The sequence below is a fragment of the Myodes glareolus genome, chromosome 21 (assembly GCF_982192425.1).
Source record: "Myodes glareolus chromosome 21, mMyoGla1.1, whole genome shotgun sequence".
NCBI classification, from domain to species: domain Eukaryota; kingdom Metazoa; phylum Chordata; class Mammalia; order Rodentia; family Cricetidae; genus Myodes; species Myodes glareolus.
The window spans coordinates 27,661,614-27,675,982 of record NC_142046.1 but is presented as its reverse complement, the minus strand read 5'-3'; the positions used below and the strand labels follow the sequence as shown (position 1 = coordinate 27,675,982).

At 37.3% G+C, this 14,369-nt stretch overlaps 1 protein-coding gene across 4 annotated transcripts in view; it reads right to left on the bottom strand.

The window, feature by feature from the left end:
• Positions 1-14,369, bottom strand: part of Arhgap15 (Rho GTPase activating protein 15) — a 597,306-nt gene that overhangs the window by 184,542 nt on the left and 398,395 nt on the right. For all 4 annotated transcript variants that reach the window (XM_048426324.3, XM_085681198.2, XM_048426325.3 and 1 more), the window contains one exon: positions 7,457-7,534. In XM_048426324.3, coding sequence (XP_048282281.2) covers positions 7,457-7,534 — 78 coding nt within the window. The remainder of the gene's footprint in view (positions 1-7,456; positions 7,535-14,369) is intronic.

Here is a 14,369-nt window from a genome sequence, read left to right as displayed (position 1 = left end):
TGTGTGTATCCTTCCCCCCAGGGTATAGGTAAGGACAGCCACTTTTTTCTATCCAATAGAATGCCATAAAAGAAATGGGACATGCACTTTATGATTGCATTACTCAGGCTTCTAGTTTCTGTGTTGCTATTAATCTTTCTCTTCCATACTCCTCTGATGACTCAAGCTACCATTTCGTGCTTGGCCTACAGAAACGTCCATGCGGCCCCAGGCCTGTAGCCACTGACAAGCTGAGGCCTTCAGTTCAACAACCCACCAGAAACTCAAGCTTGCCAAAGACCATGCGAACCTGTCCCCAGGCAAGCTGCCAGATGAGAATCGACTCCTGGCTAACACCTTGACTGCAGAGCACCCAGAGAAACCGTGCCCAGACTTCTGACTCACAGAAACTGTGAGGTAATCAATTTGTACTGGTTTAAGCGGCTGATCTGGCAGTGATCTTGTCAGATAGCAGTGCATTTCTGCGATGGAGTCAGGATGGAGAGAAAGGATGCTGTGCGCGCGGTGTAACTAACGCGGGAGGAGGCTTGGTCTGCTTTTCTAGAGAGCGTTTTAAGAGCTGCCTACTAATTATGATGGTGGTGATGGCCTGTGATGATGATGAGACAGTTTATAAATCTCCTAGGGGGTTCTTGAGGGTTGGCAGTTAAATAACTCTGACTTAATTTCTGGATTCAGTAACCAAATGTCCACGGAAAACCCACACTGAATTCAGTTGTAGAATTTCCATAGACTCCGCCCACTCCCTGTATCACAAATTCATTGTGAAAGGAAACTAAGTTTCTCTTTTATGTCCAGGAGTTCCTAAGTCCATGAATTTGGCTAGGAATGTGATAAAACTTTGGATATCAAGCCTCTCAAAAACTCTCACATATTGGATTTCTCTTTCTAGGAAACAAATCTAATTACCATCAAAGAAAATTCCATCATGTAGATGGCAGAACCATATTTGATTGTTAATATTTAGTAATAAAACTAATACTCATTTTGGCTAACTTCTTGTCATCATAATTAAAGTAAACAGTAATTATCAGTTGGCTGACTCAGTTTTTAATTTGCTCACATTTTAAAAATATTGATTCTATTTTGGAAATGAAGAATATGAGATTCAAAGAGATCAGAACAGATCCTTTTAGACTTATAGAATAGCTCAGAATCAAGATAAGAAGATCATTGTATTCTTATCTTGTGTGCCTTTCCCACTTTACTGCCTTTGCCTTTAATTGCTTCAATTACAACTTTAGGCCATTTTCCACCCCACCCCAGACAGGGTTTCTCTGTAGGTTTTGGAGCCTGTCCTGGAACTAACTCTTGTAGACCAGGCTGACCTCGAACTCACAAAGATCTGCCTGCCTCTGCCTCCTGAGTGCTGGGATTAAAGACATGTACCACCACTGCCCGACTACCACTGCCTGCCTTTTGGATCAGTTTTTATCACTTGTTTTGTAGTAAATTATATAATATAACCCACAATAAGCATATAATTTTGCTTTAAGTTTAGTGGCCAGAGTTTTCGTACATGAGAAATGGAAAGGACACCTAAGCTTATGATTGGAATATAAGATAAAATGTAATAACTAGATATTATAGTTAATTTTGACCTCTGTGTTCAGAAATATGAAGAGTTTATTGTCTTGACATCTTTGTCAAAAAATGTCACTGCTGCCAATGAGATTCCTTAAGCAACTAGCAAGCTATATGAGTTTCACCATCAATAGTCTTTGAGCATTCAGATTCAGTAGAGCTGAAAAATGAGGTCTAGGAAAGTTTCTAAAGTCCTGAACAATGTTAGAGTTTGCCCATTTTATGATCAAGTGATCTTTCTAGCTTCAAGGGAAAAATAAATCATTGTTAAAATAAAATCTCATCACATGGAACTCACAAAGGTGCACCTTAAAAAAACGGCACACACACCACTACCACCACCACTCCCACCACCAACAGGAACAACAAAACAAAGAAACTCACCTTACCCAAAAGGATAAAGCAAATACCACAGTTTGTTTTGTTAATGCTGCGGTTGCCAATGAAAATGAAGTAGGCTTAAGGAAATGCTCATTTTAGAAATAACAAGAGAGCAACATAAACTCACTTAATAGAAAAATGAACGGATCGGACACAGGGACTATTTTATGAGAACACGACTAGAAGTCTTAAAAATCCTTTTCAAAACCCTTTTCCCTTTCATCCAGTGGCTTTTCCAGAGGAAACCGCCAACTGTCCACATTCTTTCCCACTTTTCCTTTCCTTTATTCGATTTGGATACTGCAAATGGTCGGAGATGCAGAGGGTCAGCTGCTAAAGCTTCTGCTTTGCTTTAAGGAATATGACTGCAGAAAAGTAGTTTAGGTAGGATTGCTTTTCTAATGGTATATTTTCAGTGACCTATTATTAGCAAGTTTAAAGTAAGCAAAGGCATTCCTTTCAGCCAACATCTAGTATGTCTTATTGTGCCAATAAAATCTTTGTGAATAAATATAGGGATAGCACAAGATTACAAATTAAAAAAACTCTCTCCCCCTAAAAAACAACAAACAAACGCGTGTGCATGTACATAGAAGATTCTTAGCCATGTGGATTTATGTAAGGCACATATTTTGAAAATGTGAGCGTGTTGTTTTTCATCTGTATTTCTATCTCTGGAAATCAGTTCTAAAATCCTGGCTAGGAGTTATCCCCTGCAATTCCAGGCAAACATTTTCAAGGGTGACCTGTTACTATGTATCAAGAAGCACTGGCCCTGAAAATCCCGTCTTCTCCCTTCACATAGCTTTATAGCTATCCTATTGGCTCAGGTTTTCGGGCAGCTTCAGATGTGGTAATTTGCAGAGAGGATGCCAACCTCTCCTGTCTCTTATAGAAAGAGTGAACCCAGAAGACATGTATGTAAGATTGGATTTGGGGCAATATGTGCAGATGGCATCTGAGACTGAGGGCTGATGCGAGGAAGTCTGGTGGGATTTCCAAGACCCACCGTCAAAAGTCCTTAAGACAGCCACAGAGCATCCTCCATGTTGAAACCTGTCTTTTGCATATGTGCACCCACGCTACAAAGCCACCAGGAGGTCACAGATCATACAGAAGAATGAACACAATGACACAGGCTGATGACAGGTTGACATCTAGGGTCATGCACCAGTTTTCTTTGGGGATGCCCATATAGACCAAAAGAGTTGCATCAGCAAAATGTCACTGAAAGCTGTCACCAAATTCAACAAACAAGGCAGAGCACCACTCACTAATACACCAACAGCCTAGTAAGTCAAGAATCTGTAATGTCTTTCTGCAAGGCTGCAAAGTGCTTCTTGATCCAAACACAGAATCATAAACCCTACAGAGATTTGAGGTGCCAGGGTTCCTCATTCCTGTGATGTTTTTCCAAACATCCCCATTCCTGAATAGTTTTAGCCAGACTGAATAGTAGCACCAATAACTATTGCTGAGAAGGAGAGTGAAAACAGGGACATGCAAATGCACATCCAGCATGAAAAGACACTTCTCTGTTTTTGCAAGAAGGATGTAATAAAGAAACAGTGCATGAGGGGTGTAGCTTCTTGGTAGTAGTTAGCAGCACAGACTAGAGTCTGAGACATCTGAGACCTAGTTCTAGCCCCGTATCCTGGGACATTTGACAACTGAGACTCAGTTTCCTCACTGAAAACAACAAGCTTAATCATTGTACCTATCTGCACTACAAGGTTGAGGAAAAGATTAAATTAAATATATATGTAGGGAATGCAGTGCACAGCCTGATACAGTAAATTGTGAAATGGTAGCTACCTATACAATAAAATTATTATCAGCATTACTAATTTTAATTAGGAAATGTTTTTCAAAAATGATCACTTTGAATTTAACGTGTGTGTCATCTGATCTGGAAGTATAATAAGGGTATCTAATTCTTTCTGGTTTAGTGAGTCAAACAGAAAACCAAAACAAATTGAATCATTCAACTGGTGTATTTAGAATTGCTGATGATTATAGCATTCAAGAAAGTCAGCGAAACACAGAAATTGCAATTCAACTGTTCTTGAAAATCTCCAAAATCAGTTTTCATTTGTGTAGTCTAACAGTGGATAAGGCTTATTCATTTTTAAAAATAATATATTTGGAACCTTTTAAAAAAAAGAACCATCATGTAAGTGAACACAGAGAGGATAAAAGATGATAATGGAATGAGAGGATACCAAATTCTTCTATGTCCTGTACGAAATTTTAAAATGAATGTATGATGCTTGCATAGCTCTACGTACTTTAATGGAAAATTCATGTCATCAGCATTTTATTTTATCATTCATTCACACACTCACTCACACACACACACACACACAATCCAAACACTAATTCAAATGTGCTTCAATCATCAAATTTTGAGAAGGAGTGATATATATATATATATATATATATATATATATATATATATATATACACACACACACGTGTGTATATATACATACAGATACATGTATATATTTTTAAATAGATATATAAAATTTTAGGGTTTTAAATTTATTTTATATGTATGAGTGTTTTATCTACATTTATGTGTATGTAAACTTCTTCTGGTACCACACAAGTCAGAAGAGGATGCTGGATAACCCAAATAGTTGTGAGCCTCTACATGGGTGCTAAGAATTGACTGTAGGTCTTCTGGAAAAGAAACAAGTGCTCTAGACTGTGACCATTTCTCTGTCTCCTCAATATGGAAGTTATGAGACTCCAGGACACAGAGTCCGCAGTATCAAAGGTCCCAGTGCAGCCTCGTTTGTGTTGACTGTGTTCAGTTCTCAGAGTGCTGTAAAACAGGGCGACTGTTTGCTGACAGTTTATACCAGCAGATACCAACTCAGGCCTCTGTCCAGCTTTACGTTGTCAACATTCACAGAAACACGAGCAGTTACAACGTCTCCGAGGATGCTCAAGTCTGGATTGTAAAAGATGAGATGGATAGATTTCATATTTTCATTGCAGATTGTTTTTTTTTCTTTAACAAACTGCTGAGCATAATTTTTTAAAGGCAGGAAATACAGCTAGTGTTTGTTTCTAGCATGGCTTCTGTTTTGAGATTTCTTCTTTGTAGGAGAAATGTGTTGCCCAGCTGTCTAGAATCCCAGTCAGGATATGGTTTCAGCATGAGCTATCTTACAAGAATGATTTTAGCTGCTTACAAACAGAATAGAAATGAGACTGAGCTATTTCATGCAAATTTTTACCCGCAGAAGGACACTGTGGCTCAGACCAATGGGACTTACATGAAGTAATGTAAAGTTGAGTTCTGTGTTCTGCCAAATTAGTCAATAAGCAGAACCCCTAAAGATTCACAGAAAGAAGAATTATGGGGCAACTAGTCAAAGAACTAGTCAACACACATAAGAGGTTTTCCACCTGAACTTATAGAGAAACAGTTTAATTTTTACCAGTTTTAATGCCTCTACCTGCAGTACTCACAGGAACCAACATATAGAGGATGTACACACAACATCCCCCCAGACACACAGAAGCACATGCACACATACACAGACATACACACAGAAACACATACACATAGAGAGGCATACCCACACATAGATACACAATACATAGGTAGCACACACATACATACTTATTCCACAATTATTAATACGGGGATGCCTCGAGACCAGCACTGGTTCATGAACAAGAACATCAGCAAAATAGGCAGAAGAACTGGCCCAGGCCTGAGTCCAGTTCCCAGCATCCACGTTGGGTGTGGCTCACAACTGCCCATAAACCCCAGCTCCAAGAAGATCCAGTGCCTCTGGCTTCTGTGGGCATGAGCTCTCACATTCACATGCCCACACAAACCACATAATTAAAACAACAAAATTTATCTCTTTTAGAAACCCAAGAAAGATTCAAACCCAAGCTCGCATGGAGATTTGTGGAAGAGGCAGGTGTGCCAACCCCTTTACCCTATTTTTTGAGGTCAAGACCTTCATGTTTTAATGCTTCTTGGTATAAAGCTCCTGTGTATAGTTGATTACATTCTCTCTAAAAATAAGACCAATGGGTCTTGTCATAGATGAAATTTTAGATGATAGATATGAGTATACTATTATAAATTCAGTTACCAAGAGTGTGAAGAGAACACAGAAAAGATAGACACCTAGTTGTCTGGTTAGGAAATGTACAAACTACTTAAATGTCACCACAAGGTCATTTAGGCTTCCTATTTCTCATTCCCTTATGTCCTTAGTTTTATTTTTTCATTAATAGACTTTCTAAGAGTAGCTTCAGGCTCTTAGAAAAGTTGACCAGCACATACAGCTAACAAGGGCTCCCTCACCCCTCCCAGAGAGTCCCCCAGTGTTAGCACTTTGTATTAACGGAGTAACTTTGTCACAACGAATGAGTTTGACATGTTATTGTTGACCGCTAGCCGTGGTTTATGCTAGCCTTTATTCTCTGTGTTGTATATTTTATGGGTTTGGCTAATATATAACAACATAAAGGCACAATGCTGATGTCACACAAAATTCTTTAACTGCTCTCACATTCTGTGCTCACTCTTCTCTCTCAAATTCCTTGTCACCACTAATCTTTCACTATCTGTACAGTTTTTCTGAAATGCTGTCTAGTTTTCCGTGTGTAGTTTTTGGCCTTATCCATTCAGCAATATACATCTAAGGTTCTCGCAAGTCCACTCATGGCTGAGTAGGTGGTTTCTATCCATCACAGTAATATTCCATTATATGAATTTATCACATATTTTAGTCCAATCACATTCTGAGACACACCTTATTACCTTTAAGTTTTTATTCATCCCTTTCTGGGGCTGGTCCAGGGTCTCATACATCGTGCATGTGAGGCAGACATCTAACTCCTGAGCAGTATCCTGACCCTATCTCCAAGCTTTTCCAATTAGGAAAAAAGTTATAAATATTTGTGTGTGGAATTTTGTATGGAAAAAACAGCCAGTACAGAGAGTCTGTATCTGCTGGTAAGGACCCAAAGTGATGTGCCATTATGTTTTCCCTGAATGGCTGTTAACCTTATCTCGTTTCCTGATTTGCATTTCATTAACAACGTACACACCGTTCATGTTTTCTTTTTGAGCATTTGTGATTTGGGTTCTTATGTTTTCCACCATTTGTCGTTGTTCCCTTCCTCAACACATGTCAGGAACCTCTTATAACCCAGTGACAGTTTTTCAAAGCTGAGCTATTTTTCATTAGTTTACTATTTATTCTATTTCCTATTTTTCCCGTTTCTTTATTCTACGCATTGTTGATTTTACATGAGATATTAGTTTGGCTTCCTACTCTTCAGGTACCTGGTAATTATTTATTTTTCTGGTAATTGTTCAATAATTCCTTAATTTCTGCATTTTGTCATTCCCCCTCAAAACATTTTTACTATCTGTTCATTGTGTACAGCTGTCTGAGCACAACTAGAGATGCGACTTCTGAAAAATGTTTGAAGTAAAGAAATCACTTACCTTGGTTGATAATAAACTTTAACTTCTGTATTGTTGCCAGATTGCCACTAACTCGATATATTCCATCAACATCTAGGCCTGAAAACAAAATAACGTATTTCAAATCAGCACATAGAAAAACTGAGAAATTAAACAACGATGAAGTGTATTGTACATGATTGTCGAATACCTCTTCTCTACAAAGAAGACAAATTCCTATGACTTCAACTAAAGCAATGCTCAAAATTTTAATCCCCCAATTTTTGTCATAAAGTTCTGAGACAATCAGAGTCAAATACAACTTTTTTTTTCATTAAAGCAAACACAAAAACCCATGCAATCACATGGCATATTTAAGATGATTCTCAAGACAAGCAGAAAAAAGGAAAAAAAGAACGTGTGTGTGTGTGTGTGTGTGTGTGTGTGTGTGTAACTTCCCTTATTGGAAAGATAAAATAATTAGACTTATGAAAATGATTTTCTTCTCTCTTGTTTTCATTTTGTTGCTCTCCTTCTATCCCCCATCCTTCTCCTTCTCTCTCTCTATTCCCAACCATGCCCCATTTTGCATCTCTTGCAATCATTGTCACATGGCACGTATTTGTCTAATGTTTGAGCTACAGAGTAGAAAGGTCAGTCAATGTATGACTAGCATGTTCATATGATAAGATATTATATTATAAAAGGAAAATATGGAAAATCCTGGCCTATTGCTCTATGAGTTTCAGATTGTTTTGGAACAAAATATTGTAGGGAACTTGGATAATCACTTGTTTGATTTTGGACATATTTGCTTATCATATCTAGCCATTTTAACAGCTAAGTCTCTAGGATTATTAATAAATGAGAAAATATAAAGAGATACTTATTCATGTACTATTTATTTATTATTCATATTATATTCATATCATTATTTATTCATCCAATAAATGTTGATGTTATAATTTTTATGTTAGGAATATACAGGCTCTCATGTATCTAGGCTCTCAGACAGATAAGCCTGGGTGAGATTACTGGCCAAGTACATGGGCCATTATCCCAGCATCCTCTCTAAGGATGTGGTGTCAATCATTGTTAATCATGGTGACTCATGACAATAAATGTTAAATAAGTTGCAAGAAATTCATTATATTTTGTAACAAAGACACTACAAAGAGCTTTAATGACACGAAATGTCATTTTACTGGTTTGCCATTTCTATACTTCTACACATTTTAAATTAGGATTTTTTTGTGTTGTGCAAAACATTTCTTCATTAGCTTACAGTAGAATAATGCAATTTGAGTCACAGGCATCAGTGACATAACGTAGAACAACTATTGCCAGTGCCCTGAACTCTTCTATGTAATGAACTAAAGTAACTCGTGACCATAGCAGTGGAGTAGAGTTGCTATTAGCAAATGTACTAATTGTTATGGGTTGGGAGTTGTAGAGTAAGTTAATGAACAATGCATTACTGAGACACTTCTCCTTTCTGAGAAGTACGAACTTCTCAGAATACAGGAGAACTGGATGAAGTGAGACACCTATCTGTAAATAGTAGAACCACCCACGACGTAGTCCATTTTATAAACATCAAACAATTTTTTCCTTCTCAATGTGCAAACTACATCTGTTGACTTAAGAGGACCTATTGTGTTTGCCCAAAGTACAATGAAGAATTGACATATTGAATGTGAGAATCGTAATTAACACTTTTCTAATATATGATCCCTGCTTTCACTGCAGAATGTCCTTACACTTATGCGTTTAAGTCTGAATGTTAAAAGATTAATTTAGGATGATTTACTGACCAAATTTTGGCTAATATGACTAAATTGTCTTATTGCTTCATCTGATAGTAGCTGGTATTTTGTCTTAATTTGAAAACTCTAAAACAATATGATTTATTTTAAAAGTTAAAATTTGTACATGATTGTGTATTCTTTTCAAAATGTTTCTTTCTCTTATGAACATATAAACAACTGCAGATAGTGATTTTGAATTCTCTGAAGTCATCATTGGTGGTCCGCTAGTGTCTGTAGAATGAAGTTCAGGACAGCAAGTTGGGGCAGCTTTGGAAGAGCTGGGATTCAGATATAGCCCAGTGTCATTCAGACGAAGAGTGATAAGCAATTTCACCTTGTCTCCCAAAATAAAATTTAACCAAATGAAAAGTGCCCTGATTATTCTATAGGTTACCAGTTGTTTGAAAGGAATTCAGAGAAAAAATACTTTTAGAAAAAAATGTGAGCCTATATTCTGTAAATGAGGGTTTCAATTTACCGTTAAAAGAGTCAAAGTAGTCTCAGTTAAAAGAATTATTAAAGATGAAAAGTCAATCTGTATCGGTAAAAATGAATACACTGACTTTGTACTTATTTATTTCTTTGTTTGTTTTGCTATTTTAGGACATGTCAAAGATAAATCAAAGCAAATCCCAAACAATAGAATCTGAACCATAACTTTCCTTAAGCCTTGTTTGATATACATCTTTTAAAAATACACTATAAAATCAAGTATATTTTTACTTTTTGTCTAAGACTCATACTATTATTTTAGGAGTATTTAGACTGTCTATGTTGTCTTGTGCTGTAGAATGATATTCAACCGCAACAGTTCCTCGGAGTCCCAAGCTTTGTTTCTCTCTTGTGTAAATTGAAGTTGCAACAGAAGAAACAATGGCTTTGGTCTTTTCGAAGTTTCTGTAGATTTTTTTTAAATGTTCAATAATCAAAAACATTTGAAAGAGTAGCAGAGATTGGACATATTACAAATGAACAATTGGAAAGTATGGCAGTGTTTAAAGAAAACAGCTTTATTCTACCTTAATAACCTATTTTCTTTTGGGACGAAGGCAGGGTGTGCTGCTGATGGAAATGGAGAGGGTAATTCAGACCTGAGCCACTGCTGTGGTTGCGTGACTGAGTCATAGCTGAGAAACTGTCTTGTGGCTTCAGTTAGCAACCAGAAAGTAAGAGAGCGCGGAGTAAAGGGTTTAGATGCAACATGAATCTACTGACACAGCTTCTCCGTCCTTCAGATGCAGAGATAGCAACATCATACATCTTGCAAATTGTAATAATCTCGACCTTTAGTGGCTCCCGCTCTGAGCAGGTTCTGCCCCGCCCCCGCGCTCATACGTTGTAAATTGTGTAAGTAGAGTGAAAACGGCAAAGTGTATACTAAAGAAGAGGGCATTGCATTTTTCAAAACATAATCTGGAACCTATCAGTGAGGTTTAGTAATTATAAATTATGTAGGTACCGTCTTGAAGCTGGTTAGGTCTCCCCTGAACGGCTGCAGAACGGCAAGCTTAAAATCCCGGGAGCATTATCTCAATTGCAGTTACTCACGTGTCATTCCCTTTTTACTCCAAAAACTTTGAAAGTTGTGCCAAACCAAACCAATGTAAATTGGTGGCTTTGGACATCCTTTTCATGACCGCATTATCCTTGCTGGATCGGGAACCGCTCATTTTGGAAATAAAGTCAGACTTGGTATGAGTTTTAAATGAGTGGTGTCTTCAAGGTACCCACATTGTGCTTTGGTGGAGCTTGGACAAATTACTTTGAGAGTTACCTCTTTGCAGTAAATAACATGAGTGAAGGCTGACAGAGGTTTTTGCTTGCCCTGCTAGGAAGACACTGGGAACTTGAGGAGACCAAGCCATTGCACTTTTGTTTTAAAAAACCAGACTGGAATGAACAGGATTACAAAGATTTCTCAGAAGAGAACCACATTCTCTGAAGTATCATTTGCTTACTCACCAGTTGACTTTTTATGTTTCAAAACAGCGTTTACCACTGGCAGAAATCCCTGGGTGTTGCCGTAGGGGATTTTAGAAACTTGTTCCTTTTTTTTTTTCTGAAGAAGAAGCTTAAGGTGGGATAGATGTAGTTCAGACACGGTGCCGTCAAGATGCTGAGAAGGAGGGACTGAATTTGTTGAGTTTTGTATTCCTTCATCATTTATTGACCTTTTGCTAATTGCTGCTTATTGTATATGTTGACTCAAAGTTGTGACATTCTATAGGATGCCACTGTAAAGAATTGTGTATTCCGTAGGATATCACTGTAAGGAATTGTGTATTGTGTAGGATTATCGCTGCAAAGTACTGTACCTACTTATATTGTCTCACAATAATGTTTCCTCTGCTTTGTTGTCTTCACATGTGCGATCTCATCTGCTTTCTGTCTTCTTGGAATCTATTTGTGGTGTGCTCTTTGCTCTTGTCATTTTTTCTATTGTGCGGGGAATTCTTGTCTCCCTCCCTCTCTTGGTCCCTCCCTTTTCCTTCCTTTCTTTCCTTCCTTCCTTCTTTCTGTTCTTTTTTTTTTTTTAACAAGTATATCCTTTTCATCTTCTTATTAGGATTTTTGAGAGAGAAACTCAGATTTTTTTTTTGATGTGGCTACCATCTTGAATTAGATGTTTATATTGGTTTTCTAGTGACTAATCTTTAATGTTGAAAAAAAAATTCATTCAGATTCTGACATGTTGCTATGAGTGTTTTTACTGGTACATGGTATAAAAATGATGGTTGATTACATTACGATTATTTGAATTCCTTGTTATTTTACTATGTTCCAATATTAAGAGATTATGCTGACAAAGGGTCCCATTTCAGTACATGTTTTATGACTTTTATTTTTTGTATTTATGATTTTTATTATGTTATGGAAATGTTATTGTTTTTATATTTTAATATCCCCTAAAGACTTATGATTTTCACACTCATTTTTTTCATTAACCTGTTATTTTTAGTTTCTCTCTGTTTTTGGTAATTAGTTCTATTTTCTTATATCTATGTTTGGGGTTCTTATTTGATAGAAACAATTCTTGCAAAATGATTTTCCTTTTCTCTTAAGGCAATAACAAAATTATTATTTTCAAATATTCCTTCACTTCTCTCATTTATTTATTTTTTGGTTAAGATAATTGTGAAGGCTTCCTTGGTATATTTTATGATTATTTACTTTTGGAAGAGTTTTTCATCTATGAGGTATTTATGGGGGAATTCACATAAAAAAGCAGAATGTTTGTTCTCCTAACAGTGGGACAGGCAAACATTGGTTATTCAGTTAAGAAACACTAACTGTTGGGCCTGGAGGATTGCTCGGTGGTTGACAGCCCTGGCTGCTCTTGTAGAAGTCTGGGACTCTATTCCCAGCACCACATGGTGGTTTGCATCTATTTGAAACTCCTGTCCTAGGCAATAGGAGGCTCTCTTCCTGTCTAGGCAGGGACTACATGAGAGTGGCCTACATACATGCACTCGGGCATACACATGTCCACAAAAATAAATAAATAAACAAATAAATAAAAATTAAAAGAACTTTTAACTAGAATGGGATCACTAAAGCAACTGCTTTTTAAACAGTACATAGCCCATGATATTGGAAAAAGATCCACGGCATTATATCATTTACCTAGTTTCATAGAGATGGTTAATTCCAGATTTGGGGTAAGTTTCTGAAAACAGCGAGTACACACGACTAAGAAAACATCCTATGGGCCTAAAGGAAAGAGTTGGATCAAACACAGAGGTTCTGTAATCGAAATGAGGCTCACCGTTAGGGCTTTTTATTTGCCACCTGATTCCTTAAGGTCACTGACAAGTGCTCCACCACTCCCTAAACCACTGTCCCTTCAATTCAGTACTAAGAAATAAAAACATTTAATGTCTGTACAACAATACTCATTTATTAATATTAACAATATTCACTGTTCTGCCCATCACAGACTTTGAAAAAAGCACTGTCCTGTTTTAGCAGCTGGGAAGACAGGTGCTAAGCTCATGCCAGAGTTAAGATGGGTAATAGGAAAGGACCAAATCGATGACAGTAAGAATTCTGAAATTTGGGTGTCTTACAAATGCTACACTGTGCTACTTAAACCTTAACATCCCTATATAACAGTAAGTAGAGATTACAAAAGCCTCAGTGGTGTGGGCCAATTGTCTATATTCTGTCAATTATGTTTTAAATAAATGCTGATTGGCCAGTATCCAGGCAGGAAGTATAGGTGGGACCACCAGACAGGAAGTAGAGGAAGGTCAATGAAAACAGTAGAATTCTGGTGAGAAGGAAGCCCATTCCTCCCCAGTTCTGTCCCAACCACAGAAGAAGGAAGATGTGACTGCCCCGCTGAAAAAGGTACCGAGCCATGTGGCTAACATAAATAAGAATAATGGGTTAATATAAGTTATAAGAATTAATAAGAAGTCTGAGCAAATGGGCCAATCAGTTTATAACTAATGTAGTCTTCTGTGTGATTTTTTTGGGACCTGGTGGGAGGACAGAAACCAGGCAGGACAGAAACTTCGGTCAACACCTCGAGGTGGGAGGAAATAAACATGATTAGTTATTCTTTTTTAAATATTATCAGGTATTCTGTACAGAGAGCGATGTTTGGGAAAAAAATCTTGAAACATCTTTTATTGCATCATTTTCCACACCATTTATATACATATGTAGAATCTGGGTACTTTATAAGCAGAAGAGAAACCCACTGAAATCTTTAAATATTTGTGTGAAAACAGAAGCCATGTGGGAAGTCACTGTCATCTACTGGTAGGCACTGTCTTCTATGTTTGTACTTGGTTCTTGCCAAACATCTCACCCATTTCTCATAATGAGAGATACTTGCCTACACTGCTGAACTTTACCAATGGAGATAGCGGTGCCCACAAGCTCCACTCTTGACATCCATTTTCTGTGCTTCATAATGGATTGTGATTGCTCTTGCATAAAACCTCCATACATTTACTGTAACTCATATTCCCACTTTGACTACTGGGCCAGCTTCCCTTAAAATCATACCTTTTAGCTTCTGGATTGCTAAATGATAGCTGAATCAGGGAAAAAATGAGGGAAAATGTTCCAATATGGCTAATGTGGTATAGATTGAAGCCATTTGTATGCCATATTTAATATCTGGGTAACGTGAAATG